The sequence below is a fragment of the Euprymna scolopes genome, chromosome 10, assembly GCF_053919585.1.
Source record: "Euprymna scolopes isolate OS-2025 chromosome 10, ASM5391958v1, whole genome shotgun sequence".
Lineage (NCBI taxonomy): Eukaryota > Metazoa > Mollusca > Cephalopoda > Sepiida > Sepiolidae > Euprymna > Euprymna scolopes.
Window position 1 is genome coordinate 60,539,151 of NC_136491.1, and position 14,841 is coordinate 60,553,991.

The 14,841-nt window shown below is 44.8% G+C and overlaps 1 protein-coding gene across 2 annotated transcripts in view; it reads left to right on the forward strand.

Moving 5' to 3' along the window:
- LOC145286005 (uncharacterized) overlaps positions 1-13,745 on the forward strand; it is a 338,140-nt gene extending 324,395 nt beyond the window's left edge. For both annotated transcript variants that reach the window (XM_080134603.1, XM_080134604.1), the window contains one exon: positions 13,136-13,745. In XM_080134603.1, the coding sequence (XP_079990729.1) occupies positions 13,136-13,558 (423 nt within the window). In that variant the 3' untranslated portion in view covers positions 13,559-13,745. The remainder of the gene's footprint in view (positions 1-13,135) is intronic.
- Positions 13,746-14,841: the final 1,096 nt, after the last annotated feature.

Below are 14,841 nucleotides of genomic sequence, written 5' to 3' on the forward strand. Positions count from 1 at the left end.
AGGTTGAAAGCAAGCAGGTCGTTCCCTAGTGGGAAGTGGAGAACCTAGGGACGATATCTCGAAAACAAATTAGATAGGGATGTGTGACATAGGGAATTGACGGTGTCTTCCAAGATAAATGTACGCATAGGGGCAACAGACCGGGAATAAAACAAAGGGTGGACTGGCATCTTTGGAAGCTCTCCTACTGCTGATGAAAAATAAAATCGGGGACAGGATCAACTATTATACTTGCCCTAGTCTAGCACCTAATAAAATATTTCTGACTCTAAGTGGTTACAACCTAACTAACCCTACTCTAAAAACTTTGCTCGGGGCTGGGTTTCATAGAACCTTAGCACCGCCTGACCAATACTACTAGGGTGGGAAAACAAACTTAAACCTAGCGCCTCGTCGGATGCACAAACTAGTGTTTTGCCCCCATCTCCTATCAAAGTCTATGTGATGTAATCTTTTCCAATCGCATCTGATCTTCACTTTAAGTTGATGCTTAAAGTAAGTGACCAGATCCCGATCTGAAATAGATTCAACCCCATAGACAATTTTAAGACGTGTAACCCACGTCACTAACCTAGCTACAGCTAGGATCACGAGAAACACCAACCGTTTCTCCCCAGTAAATGATGGGTCCATGTTGTCAATGAAATATGCCAAATCAAGTGGCACCAACTGCTCGGGGTCGATGCGAGCTGTTACCTCTCCAACGTACTTCCAGAGCTTCCGAACTCCGCTGCAAAGAAAAAAGGCATGATCCCTTGTTTCATCTGCATCCTCCTTGCAGCGGGGACAAAAGGAAATGTATTCATCCTTCCTGCAGTCCCTGGCAAGCACGCCAAAAAGTGCCAGCCCATTCCGGACAAGCCTCCATGTCAAAGAAAATTCAGAATTATTTATGTAGCTTCTGGCTGGCACCCAATTCCACTTGACATGTGCAGCCGCTCAACCAGCGGATCTTTTGCGGTACCCACCACTAAATCCCGATATAGCCTCCTCCTAGACCGTGCAAGGTCACTGGACCTTGGCAATGCCCTAAGGGTGGCTCGGCATTCAGAGAGGAATTGCCGTTCCCCCACCAGTATTCTGTGACCTTCAGTAGCAAGGGAGGATATGAGCTGTGGAAAAGCTTGCTCTACAACTGATACCCAGTGCAATTCCTCAAGCAGTGTCCAACTTAGGAACACCAATCTTTCCACAAACTTATGACAACAAGTCAGACATTCCCAGCTTACTGAGTTTCTGTGTACAGACGTTTCTACAGACATACGGCTTTCTCCCTTTCCAAAGAAGTTTGAAAAGGAGTTACTCTAAAGCCTTACAGCGGTCTGCAGGCCGGGGAAGTACTGACAAGTGGTAAAGACGTAAGTTGTACACAACTCCGCACGACCCTTCAGGGATAAGCCCCTGCAAATCCAAGTCCTTACTGATGATTCGACCTTCGTTTATACTTCCGACCAATTTTTGTCCAGCTGGAGTCCAGGTCCGAACCACACTCCGAGAATCCTTACCGGGTCATCCGTCCAGCCGAACTCACCTGGAAGCGAGTTTACCCCGGTCCAGGTGCCCAACTGCAGGCCAATGGACTTGCTGTGACTTCTTCATACTCAGCAACTGCCTCCATCACCGCTTTAATATCGCCCAATAAAAGCAGTGACATCATCAGCGTATGCAGACACCCTGGCAAATTTGCCGCCAGGTAGAGCTATGCCATGCAGCACTTGTCTAGCCGCCTCGTCCCTTAACTTGTGAAGGAAGGGCTTCAACGCCAGGACATACAACAGAGGTGATTGCAGACAACCCTGGCGCACCAACCGAGAGACCCCAAAGGACTCTGACAACCTACCATTTACTTGTACCGCTACTGCAGGATTACAATACAGAACGGGGATCTACTTGCAGAAGTCCAGACCAAAGCCAGCGGTCTCCATAACAGATTCCAAGAAACCATGGTCGACCCTATCGAACGCTTTGGACTGATCTAAATTGATCAGCGTGGCTCCTGTGTTATCTTCTAACCCCTCTATGATCGTGCGCACCAAGTGCAAGTTGTTTTGAATCAATCTCCCCTTCACAGTCTGATCCGGTTCGACCAAGTCGCCGATAACAACCTGTAGTCAGTTTGAAAGAATGTGGGATAAAATCTTCAACTCTGTGTTTAGCAGAGTGATGGGCCTATAATCATCTAAGTCCTCCCTACAATGGTTACCTGCCCAGGGATGGATCCCTGAGCAAACCAGTGGTTAAACACACCGATCAGAAGAGGAACAAACATGGGCAACAGCCTCAAATACAGTTCATAGGGCAGATCATCGAGTCCCAGAGATTTGTTATGGCCAACCTGCTTCAATGCAGTAATGACCTCACGCTCCGTAACCATCCATCACAGCTAGCTGCTCGAGCCGCTACTGATGGAGCGAGCCGGCTAAATAGCTGCCAAACTCCTGGCCGTGGAGTCTGGGTAGTTGGGCAAAGCACTCCTCCAAATGTTGCCAAAACCCATTGCAAATTTCTTGAGTCGATACGAGGGTATGTCCTTCCAGTTTTTTCACCTTCCGAATGTACCCGTCCGAGTCGCATCTTAAGGCGGCCCTACGCTCAACAGCGTCAACGTTCATGACTTCATTAGAGACTCTTTTTAACCTAGCTCTAACTACTTGACCTTCGTAACACTCACTAGCCAAGCGCTGGAGGTCCCCCTTAACTAATGCTATCTCTAGGGGATCCCCACCAGCCACCACCCGGGTTAGCCTATCATCTAGGTGCCCTAGTTAGCGTGAAGCATTGACTATATTGGACGCAAAAGTACCTAATGGTAGCTACTCCTGGTAACCACACCCACTAACTCCCACTGAATTAGTGTTGTCATCTGTTCCCGGAAGTCGTTCATCTCCAGTAAGAAGGCGTTCAACTTCCAGTAGCCAGTCAACCTAGGCCTAATACCTACTCTCAAATGGGCCATTATTAATTTATGGTCCGAATGACCAAGCCAGTGGAACGTGGAACAAGATAAAAAAATCTATGTCGCCTCTTCTAACTAACATCATATCCAAGTAGGAATAGGAGGCCACACTTTTTTGCCACGTCTACATCTCCCTCCCCGGGTGATCCAGACGGAATCTGTCGACAAGATCGCATGAGGCCATCAGGTCAGACAGGCAGCATTCACATCTCTCTGACCCTCTATCCCCCGCGACCTTATCTATCTTGGGGTCCAGGATGGCATTCCAGTTCCCCATTAAAACTACCCCCTCCGGACCCGCCAATAGGAACACCTCCACCTGCCGAAAAAAAAGGAAATCCTCTCCCCAGCGATATTGGGTGCATAAACAGCCAAAATCCGGAACTTACCGCTTTTAACGGCAACATCGACCACGACCAGCCTTCCATGAGCATCCGCATGGACCACAGTAACCGTCGCATCTAGGGTGTGACTCACTAGCACAGAAACCCCACGACTACGGGAATTACCATATGCTGAGCAAACAGCAAAGTCGTTCACCAGCACATCGCAATCCCTGGGCCCAACAAAGTGGGTCTCCTGAATCACAGCTATATCTACCTCAAGGGCAACGAGATCCCTCAGCATGCGAACAGCCTCGCATTCAAACTAGCTAGGTTCAAGTTCATTGTGTCCCTAACTAGTAGTATTCTTCAACCACAGGTCTAAAATCCTCAGGGATAAGGGTGTCAAAGGCCTGGCCAAGACTGCCCATGAGCATAAAAAGGGACCCTCCACTCACATTTCGCTGCCACATTGCCTAAAGATGGGTGCTTCCCGTCGATCATTTTTATATCTGGGAACGCCTTTCTTTCGGCGTCAATCATCCGCCACAGTGGTTTTTCTCTCCCTCCCCTATTTAGTATGACAAACATGATTAGACCTGGATCATCGAGAAAATTCCTAGGGTTTGTGACACCTTTCCCGTCCACATCCTCTAGTTGCTCCAAGCTCTTCAGGTATCATTTTTGACAACCATTTAGGCCCCCCGATGACTTGGTCGATATCTGCTTCTCATATTCTTTCTCCAGGCCAAAAGGGGAATTTCCTGGTTTTCACCTCCCTCTGGTCTGGAACTGGAGCTTTGTCTTCAGTGACGGGGACCTCTCTGCTCCCTCTGTAGGGGTGTTGAATAGGGGAGGGGTGGGCTGAACTTTCTCTGGTGTTGGGAGAGGGGGGGGGGAGTTCGACAGCTTGGTCTTGCGGTTGTTGGTTGCACTGCTCTTCAGATTTTTCTTGCTTCTCTTTTAACTTCTTTTCTTGTGACTTTGCCTTTGTCGGCTCGCACTCTTCTTCTGATTCTGAAGCGTTTGCTGGTTGCTTTCTTTTATTTGACCCTGCTCCCTGTGTAGTTTGCGGGGCTGTCTCTACTTTTCTGGCCTTTTTTGCCGCTACCTTACTCCATGTATTGGTCTTCTCCCCTCCCTCTTTTTGGATTGGCGCCTCTTTTTGTGGCACTTCTGCCGGCTTTATTACAGGTTGCTTTTGGCGACAGGCCTTTACCATATGGACGGGTTTTTGACAATGCCAGCAATGTGGCCTCCTGCCTTCCATGATCACTGACATTGTCCATCCTTCGCACTTTAACTGGGCTGGAATTTGAATCCTTTCCTGTCCAGTCTTACTCGGATCTAATACTCCCTCGTCATAACGTTCCTGGGGCCTTTGACAGGGTTGACCTCCTCTACCTCTCCATATTGCGCCATTATGGCGCCCATTTGTTTTCTCACAGACCCCCAGAATCGTAACCTTCTTTTCAATTGATACTCAGGTTTGAGCCTGAGGTGTCTCCTTTTGCCACATTCTCCGCGTTTTCTTTTGTTGGCAAAAGGAGATCCTACATGGCATAATTTCTTCGCACCGCATACTTGGCATGGATGTTGAGGTCTCCCAGAAGTTCCATCATTTTTTCTCTATGTACGCCCATCAAACCTTTGTTCTTTGCGTTCAGGGGTTACCAGGGACACAGATCTCTCATTGATCCTTTCCATCGTCCCTGGTAAAAGCTTGATCGTTCCCCCTTCAACATAATCTGTGTACTTGTTCTTGAGCAAATCTTGATAAAACTGGGGAGTCTTCTTCTCCTGGAGGCCCCAGGTTCCTGGTGACTTTGGTGTTATTGACTCCACTGCTTCTTCCTTCTGCATACTGCTCTTCTTTGGTCATTGTGCCTCGGGAATCGATGAGTCGGTAATTAACGCCAGCCACTGTTCCACCAACCCCTCCTGAGGAGCACCCATCTACTACCACTAGTTGGTCCATGAATCTAACTTTTCTCATAATGTCCACATACTTGGTTGGACTATTGGTTACAGATTGTGTCTGCCTTCTCCTCGCTCTTCTTGTTGGGGTCGCCAACGCCCTAGCTATCTACCACTCCTTGGTAGTGTCGTCTGGTATGTCAGCTATCAATTTCTCAAAAGCCCTCTTCTGTTCTTGTTGGTCTACTACGACGACATCTTCTGACATGAGCCAGGGTCGTCGAAAAGGTTCGCTCAGGGTCCCGCCGAACGGCACTAGGGTATCCGATGGCATGGACGACACGGATGATGGGGTACCACAGGGCGTGGAACCCCCCAACATGGGTGATACAGATGCTGGGGTACCATCAGGTGTGGTACCCCCCAACACGGAGGACATGGGAACTGGGGTACCACTGGGGTACCATGAACATTGGAGCACCACCGGGTGTGGTGCGCCCTGACACGACCCTACACCAGGGGCATCCCACATGGTGTCCAGGAGCAGAGGCCTGCTTCCTCTAGTTGTTGGCCCGGTGCCCTTCTCCGACCCACCTATTTGGAAACTAGGGGGACCTTCGCCTTAAAAGGCACGTCAGTTTCCCCTAGCCTAGCCAGTCGGAACCAGACATTGGACTATCTGTAACAAAATAGAAAAAACAGTTAGTGGTAACAAATAACAAAAACAATGTCCTAGGGATCACTCACCCAAAGAATGCTTTGGAGCTAAACAATAAAACCCTTAAACTTGTCCAATAATGGACAAGTTCGCGGTCGCTGGTCTTTGTGCAAAGAGAAAGCTTAGTATACTGAGAACTGACATTTTGATCTTGTCAAAAAGGCCAAGAACCAAGACCAAGAACAACAGGGTATTTATTTGCTCCCCCACTGAGCAAATTAGGCACAAGGCCGATTTTTTATGTGAGGAATGAAGGGGAAATGGGACCAACTCCCCGGGGAATAGGGGAGCTGGATAGTGATAATTGGTATGTAGGGTTGCCCCTACATTGACCAAGGTCTTATATGTGGTGTTTTCCCCACATATGGTCTTTGCTTGCAGTATCTGCCGGAACAGATGGTATTTATTTGCTCCCCCACCGAGCAAATTAGGCACAAGGCCAATTTTTAATGTGAGGAGTGAAGGGAGGGGGAAGGGAAAGGGGGGACCAGCTCCCGAGAGGTGGGAAATGGGAGCTGGTTAAAGGTCAGGCATGTGGGGTTGCCCCCACATCTGGTCTTTGCTAGTCATAGCTAGTCATAGCTTGCAGCATCTGCCGGAACAGATGGTATTTATTTGCTTCCCCACCGAGCAAATTAGGCACAAGGCCGATTTTTAATGTGAGGAGTGATGGGGAAATGGGGACCAACTCCCCGGGGAGTAGGGGAGCTGGATAGTGACAATTGGTATGAAGGGTTGCCCCTACATTGACCAAGGTCTTATATGCGGGGTAGCCCCAACATATGGTCTTTGCTTGCAGCATCTGCCGGAACAGATACTACACTTTGATCTCAGCAATAAAAATAATATAAAATATGAACACAAATGTTTTTAAATGTGGCATGAGGCCAAAAAGGGTGTGGGGGGAAAATGGGGTCGGGAGTCATCCACTTGATCTATTACCTATAACTAATTGCAGTCGCCACAATACCGTGTTCACTCTAGGGGTTCAATCTACTTAACAGCCGCAGATGACATGAACAATATTTACAAGCTTCTTCTTTTTTTTTTTTTATATATAATGATTTTATTTACAATGAAACAATGAGGAATGAAGGTGATGCGGATGATGTATGAAGGATGGAATGGTGATGCGTATGATATATGCAGGTGATGGGCGGGGGCAATGAGAGCCTTAAAACACCCCAAAATAAAGAAAAATAATAGTAATGAACCAAATAAAACGTTAAGCGATGAATGTGTTAGCGAAGACCCACCCTTAACTATTTAATTTTGAAATGCTTCCTGTTTTCCAGTATCAGAGGGAATGGGCACAACTACGGACAAAATAAGGAGGGGGTGCATGAGGATGTTCGGTGACCTCCAAGAAATATACCATTGGGACAGGTTTGGACTAAAATAAATTGATCAGGACGGGGCTTCTTTGGAGGTAATCTAACACCTAAAATAAAGATTTAGGACATGGAGCTCATTTATACCAACTAGCTAAGGGACTGATCCACCGCGGGATTGTCTAATCTGGACTTTTCCAGTTGGCATGTGCCATGCCAAGGCAGAGAACACGTACTCAAGCCTGTTTCGCACGGACACACATAAACTAGCGGTGTGAATCCACCTCCTACTAAACTGTAAGCGAGATAACCTTCTTCTATCGCATTTGATTTTAATTTTAAGTTGGTGTTTAAAATACAAAATCAGATGCCGATGAGAAGGTGGCTCCCCCCATGCCCTATGCGTGAAACCCACACTACTAGTCTAGCTACGGCCGAGGTCGCTAGGAACACCATTCATTCCTCCCTAGGCCACAAGGGATCTGCGTTATAGACTACGGATGCTAAATCCAGGATCGTCACCTGATTGGGGATGATGCAAGCCATGACCTCACTGACATACCCCCAGAATTCATGGAACTTGGAACAAGTAAAAAATGCGTGATCTACAGTTTCTAAAATATCTTCCTCACACCGTGGAGAAAAAAGACTAAATGCCCAACCAATTGTCAACAATATATCATTGAGGGGTTTCTAACCAATCGCCAGGTCAGGGAAAATTCGGAATTGTTAAGATATCATCGTAGAGAGCGGATCTCCCCCTCCGACAGCTGTAGCAACTCCCCAAGCAGGTCCAAAGCGGTCCCCACGCCTAAACCCCAATACAATGCCCTTCTAGGCCGTGCAAGGTCAAGGGACCCTGGCATCGCTCTAAGCGCATCTCAGCATTCATTGAGGTATTATGATGTCCTCTCTCGGTCTTCTTTGGCATTCGATTAAGTGATTGGGGATAAGTTTGAGAAAGGCTACACCAACTGCGGGCCCCCAAGCAGATTCCACCATCAGAGTTCTATCCAGGAATGCCAACCTTTCAGCATTTTCATGACAGGTCAGGCATACCTAGGCCCCCATCTACAAGATGTTGAGTACAGACATGTCTATGGACAAGCGGCCATTGCTCATTCCAGAGCGCACGCGTTTAGGCCGCCATGCAGACCGCAAACAGAGGAAGTACAGCTAGTCGGTGAAAGATCAGCGGAAGCACAAAGGTAGCACATGCCTCTGCTCTACCTTTAAGAGGCAATCCCCTTTGAAGCCAAACCCTCACAGACACTTCGACCTTGGTCTGTACCTCTGACCAATTCTCATCAAGTAGAGACTGGGTCCAAACCACACACCAAGGATCCGGACCAGGCCATCGGTCCAGACAAATGCGCCAGGCAGTGCATTCGATCCCTGCCAAACGGCCAACCTCAGGCCAACGAATTTGCTGAGATTGATTATGGCCCCTGTAACTTTTTCATAATGCTTGAGAGCCTTAATCACCATAATAATATCAACAACGCTCGAAACAAATACGGTGACATCATCGGCAAATGCAGAAACCCTAGCTTGCACACTGCCAGCAAGAGCAATACCGCGCAGGGCCGGTCCAGCCACCCTTGACATCATGTTACTAAGGAATGGTTCCAACGCAAGGATATATAGAAAGGGCGGCAACGGACACCCCTGTCGCACCAACCGAGAAACCGCGAACGGCACTGACCGCACCCCGTTGATCTGCACAACTACCATCGGCCGAGTATACAAAATGGAGATCCATCTGCAGAAGCCCGGCGGTCTCTAAAACAGCCATCAGGAAACGATGATCAACCCTATCGAACACCTTGGACTGATCTAAGTTGATCAGCGCGGCTTCAGTGTCATCTTCTTGGTTTTCTAGGACTGTATGTATCAAATGAAAATTGTTTTGAATCGATCTCCCCTTCACAGCGTAGTTCTAATCCGGTTCGACCAAGTCAGTGAAAACAATCTGCAAACGATTCGCAAGAACTAGGGCCAGGATTTTCAAATCCATGTTCAACAACGTGATGCGCCTAAAATCATCCAAACCCCCAACATGTGTGTCCTTCTTCTTTGGCACCTGGGAGGACCTTTTAAATGGACTCCAAGCGGTCCTGATATTCCTGTGGAGTCATTTGGGTTTGTGGACCCCATTCTGTTTCTTCCTTACTTTCACTGGGGGTCCAGGACAATGTCGTCTGGCTTGGGTGTTGCTGTTGCTGCTTCTGCTGACCGTGGGTTGATGTTGCCCAGTGGGATGAGAGCTGGCCAATCGGTGTTAAATGTTGCCAATCTGCCGGTCCCTTCCTCCTGGGTCTCTTTCTTTTTCTTCCTGGGAGGGGATTGTGGGCTCCTAGGTGCCACCTGTTGTGGTCCACCACTTATGGGGGTTGCCTCTGCTCCAGTGTTCGTTGCCTGCCAGGATGTTGCTGGGTATCTCCCTTTCTGGAGGGGTGGCTGGTTGTGGCTTGGTCTCTTGGAGAACGTTGAAGTGGGTTGGATCTTTGGTCATCCCGCCAAGGATCTTTAAAGACGCTATCGCTTCATTAATTAGCGCTTTAGTCCTTCTAGCTACTCCATCCTCATCATTTTCCCTGTTTTCCGTGAGTGGGTTGTCCTCTTGCTACATTTGGGTGATGATGACTGAGGAGCCAGGGGTTCCATCGGCTGTGGTCCACGCGCAACATCCATTGTCACCTCGTCCCTTGATTTCTCCTCTGCTTCTGCTGGGTGTTTGCCCTTGTGGGGAGCAGGAGTGGAGGGGTCGTCTTTGGCCGACGAGGATTGAGGTGCAAGAGGTGCCATCGGGTGTGGTTCACCTGAAATGTGCCTCGTTCCCTCGTCCGCCATTACCTTTGCTCCCTTGGTCGGGGAGTGGCCCTCTTGGGGAGCAGGGTCCAAGCTTGGTTGTTCACCAGTTGGTGGCTTCTCCAGGGTCGCCACGGGCTGCAGCCCTACCCTGCTTTTCTCCTCTTCTTCTGAGTTGCTGGGAGTTGCTCCCTCTATCGGGGAGCTTTCTAGGAGAGCAATGTGGTGCATCTGGGGTGGTATGTCCCCTCTGCTCGGCAGAGAGGAGAAAATAGACCATTTCAACCTCAGAGGGGAAGAGGAAACAAAGTACCCAACAAAAAATACTACTGCTAAACCGACCAGGTCACGTCAACCAAAAAAAGTGTTGTCGGTCCCAAAAACACCAAACTCCCAAAGAAGGGATCAGTTTCGAGTCCAGACGACCACACAATGTCGTCAGTCCTGGGGGGAGCAAAGAAGGTCCTGACTCCCCAAAAAAGGAGGTCGGTCCACTAACAAAAGTTAGTAGGACACGAAAGTGACAAAAGTAACACCAGGGGTCAAGTGGCGGAACCCTTTGGAAAAATAAAAACTGGGAGAACAGATACTACACTTTGAGATATTAAATCTTTTATTCAGGCAAAAAATGAACATTAACAAAAAACTTAGGTACAAGGTCAACTCAAAAGGGCGGCAAATGGGGGGTCGTTGGTCATCCTTGTCATTCTAGAACTAAACAAAAGTTTCTCTTAGCTAGAATCTTCTTTCACCATAATACCGCATTCGCCCTTTCATACTTGGGTACGTCCTACTTAGCACCCAATTTTTAAAACATTTTTTATTAGAGTGTAAAAACAAAAAAAAAGATAGCAATAAAGGTAACACAATAAGTCATTTGTGTCGAGGGCGAAGAAAAAAAAAAAAATCCAGTAGTGATTAGTAGAGCCCTCCCAACTTTGATCTTCGCCCAAAAGTCTATTTATTTAATGCATTTATTTGCTTCCCCACCAAAGCAAATTAGGCACAAGGCCGTTTTTAATGTGGGGTAAAAAGCAGCTCCCCTAAAAGTAGGCAAAAAGGGGGCACTCTGGTTACCAAAAATAATAATTGTCCCAGTATAGAGGGTTTCCCCTCCATTGACGGGTACAAACCATCTTAAGTGCAACATCTGCAGAACAGATGGTATTTATTTGCTCCCCCACCGAGCAAATTAGGCACAAGGCCAATTTTTAATGTGAGGAGTGAAGGGAGGGGGAAGGGAAAAGGGGACCAGCTCCCGAGAGGTGGGAAATGGGAGCTGGTTAAAGGTCAGGCATGTGGGGTTGCCCCCACATCTGGTCTTTGCTAGTCATAGCTAGTCATAGCTTGCAGCATCTGCAGAACAGATACTACGCCTTGATCCCGGCCCGAAGGCCAAGAACAACAGAAAAAAGGTTAAATAGAAAATATAATTTTCTTATATATGGATCGTACAATTGCATTCATCTGCAAAAGATCTAGCTAATTTGCATATTCTTTTAAACATTCATTTTAATTAATTCCCTATTACTTTTTTCGGTTTTCTTATGGGATGATCATCTTTAATTAACTATTATGTGTATTCATGCAGATATTCTACATAATTTATACTTGTATAATATTTGCGTAAAAAGTTTATAGTAAACACAACATTGTTTCCATATATATTTATGTATATGTATGTATTTTTGTTTAATCTATCTATATATCTATCTATAAAAGTGGACGTGTCTGTGTGTCTGTCTGTGTACATTTCCCTATGCAATATCTCTGTCAATTTTTAGTCTACAGACACAAAATTTGATATACAGGGTACTGAGATTTGGGAAAATCTATGTGATCGGTTTTCGGCCAGAAATTTGCCTGCCAAGGGGTCAAAGTTCAACAATTTGACTTTTGAGAACTCTACCAAACTCCTCCGACAATTTGGGGTCTAAACACTTGAAATTTTAGATATAGGTTTCTTGGACATGGATCTAACTTAATAACTTGATTTGAGCCCAAAACAATAAAGGTTAAGGGGTCATAATAGGGGTCAAAGTTTAAAAAATTGACCGTTTTTTTCCTTTGTTTTTTGTTTTTTTGCTCACCATACACCGCCAAACACTCGGGCAACGCCGGGCACCCATGCTAGTATATCTATAAAAGTGGACGTGTCTGTGTGTGCGTGTGTGTATGTGTGTGTACATTTCCCTATGCAATAACTCTGTCAATTTTAAGTCTACACACTCGAAATTTGATATACAGGATACTGAGATTTGGGAAACTCCTCCACCAATTTTGGGTATAAACAATTGAAATTTTAGATATAGGTTCCTTGGACATGGATTTAACTTAATAACTTGATTTGAGCTCAAAACAATAAATTTTAAGGGGTCATAATAGGGGTCAAAGTTTAAACAAATTTGACCTCTGCAGTCTCTACCAAATTACTCAGACAATTTCTAGTCTAAACATTTTAAATTTTACATAAAGGGTATTCAGAGATAGGGCAAGCTTTTTAATCGGTTTGGGTCGAAAATTTGAGCTACCAATATATAAATGTATGCATGTATGTATGTTTGCATCTTTCTCTAAAACTTTCGACATAGGCGACGGATTTTTACAAGATCAGTATCATTTTGAAGTTCGACCTTTAAGACGACAAATACTGAAAAATTGGCTAAAAACATTAATTTCTGGGCACTTTTCTACAGGGAGGGATCGCTTTTTTCGCTGATATTTTCGAAAGTAATCCCTTTTTGTTCGATTGACGGTGGTCGTTATGACCACTGTCAATCATGTTTTCCCACATTCTTTTCGTCCTTTGCAGTACGGGTTTGTGCCTGCCTTTCTACTACCACTTTTTTTTTTTTTTTTCATCAAAATACACCACCAGACACCCGGGCAACGCCGATCTGAAATGCTAGTATATATATATATATATATATATATATATATATATATATATATATATATATATACAGGGTGGCCGAAAAGTCCCAGGACCCTCTATTTTTAATATTTTAATGCTGTTAAATATGATTGATTTTAATATTCTAATGTTGTTAAAACAATTTATTTCATTTATTTTTTTCAGGTTATGACTGACATCAGTGTATTTACTGTTGAGGAGCGCTTAATTGCTGCTGTTTGGGTTCACGACGGCATCAGGAATGACATGACTATGGAAGATGTTCGAAGTGCTTTCACAGAAAGATTTGGAAAGCCCGCGCCATCAAGAAGTAATCTGTATCTGTGGGAGAAGAAAGTTTTTGAAACAGGTAGCGTTCTGGATCAGGCAAGAAGTGGCAGGCCTGAAACACGAAAGGAAACGTGTGCTGGTGTTCAAGAATCACTGCAACAGTCTGCCAAGAAATCCACCAGAAAACGTTCTGCTGAACTTGGAATACCAAGGGCTACCATGATGGATCATATGAAAAAGGACTTGGATGTCAAAGCTTATAAGCCCATGTCGGTAAATCAGTTGTCAGATGAAGATACGAAACCATTGATCAGCTAAAGCATGCGATTATTGCAGCTTTTGCTAGCGTATCAAGGAATTCTCTAAAAAAATGGCACAAAGAACCTGGAGGCGAATGGAATTGTGCAAGAACAACGAGGGCCAACATACAGATCCCCTAGACCACTAAATTACTCTAGTTGTTTTCTGCTTTGTTTCTAATAAAGTTCTCTTTTTTTGTTGAATATATATGTTTTCTGTGTGTTTCATTAAAAAATACTGTGTTTTATTAAAAATACATGTATAGTGTCCTGGGACTTTTCGGCCACCCTGTATATATATATCCCCAAAACGTCTGATCAAGGAGAGACTAAAATTTGCTGCTATGGTTTCAAATGATCTGAAATAACAGCAAGTTATATTCCAAATATTTCTCAGGTGTTATATTTCCCCCTCTTTTAGAAATAGACTACGATTATAAATATCTCCAGTATCAAATAATGTTTATACACTGTGATATTTACTTTATGTATGAAAACCAAACAGGGGAGATATAACATATGAGAAATATTTTGAATCCAATCTTCCCTTGCTGTTATTTGAGATAATTTGAAACCATACCAGAAAGTTTTAGTCTCCCCTCCATTAAGGTCAGAGATTTACAGAAAATATCAGATATTTTGTAATTCATATGCAAAACTAGGAAGACAAATGACTATGATTGAAATATTGGTAAAGGTGCAGCAATTTTTACATCCTCAAAAAATCCTTTAAAATTACCACTTTATCTATCTATCGTCAGTTGAAAGGTTTTTGAAGGTGCTGAAAATGAAAATAATAGTTAAAATCCAAGGAAACGAGTAGTTTCCTAGATATGAAAAAATTATAGTTTTAAAAAGTGGGGGATCACTTTCCTATATTAACTTAACGTAAAATGAACAACCACTTTATGGCTTCTTGTTATTTTTTTAGGGTTGTTGTTTATTTGGTAATTGTGGCCTGGTAGACCAACTCAAAACCTATCTTAAAAAACTATTTTCTGTAGGTTTTTGGGTGTGCTGAAAACGAATGTCGCATTTAAATTTTCCACAAATAAGTATTAAGCAATGTAATTCTTTTTGTTATAAGTGTTGGCCATTGTTGCACACAGAAACATGTGCATACCTTTCCTTAATACCCAGAAAAATAGAATTCAAAATTTTCTCCTTAACACCCAAATGCAACTTTGATGCTTACATTCAAATCAAGGGCTGCCAGGCTTGCTGACGACTTGGAAGCATCTCAGTAATAATAGTTCAAACAACTCTTTTCAGGGTTAACTACAAACAGGCTACTTTTTTCAC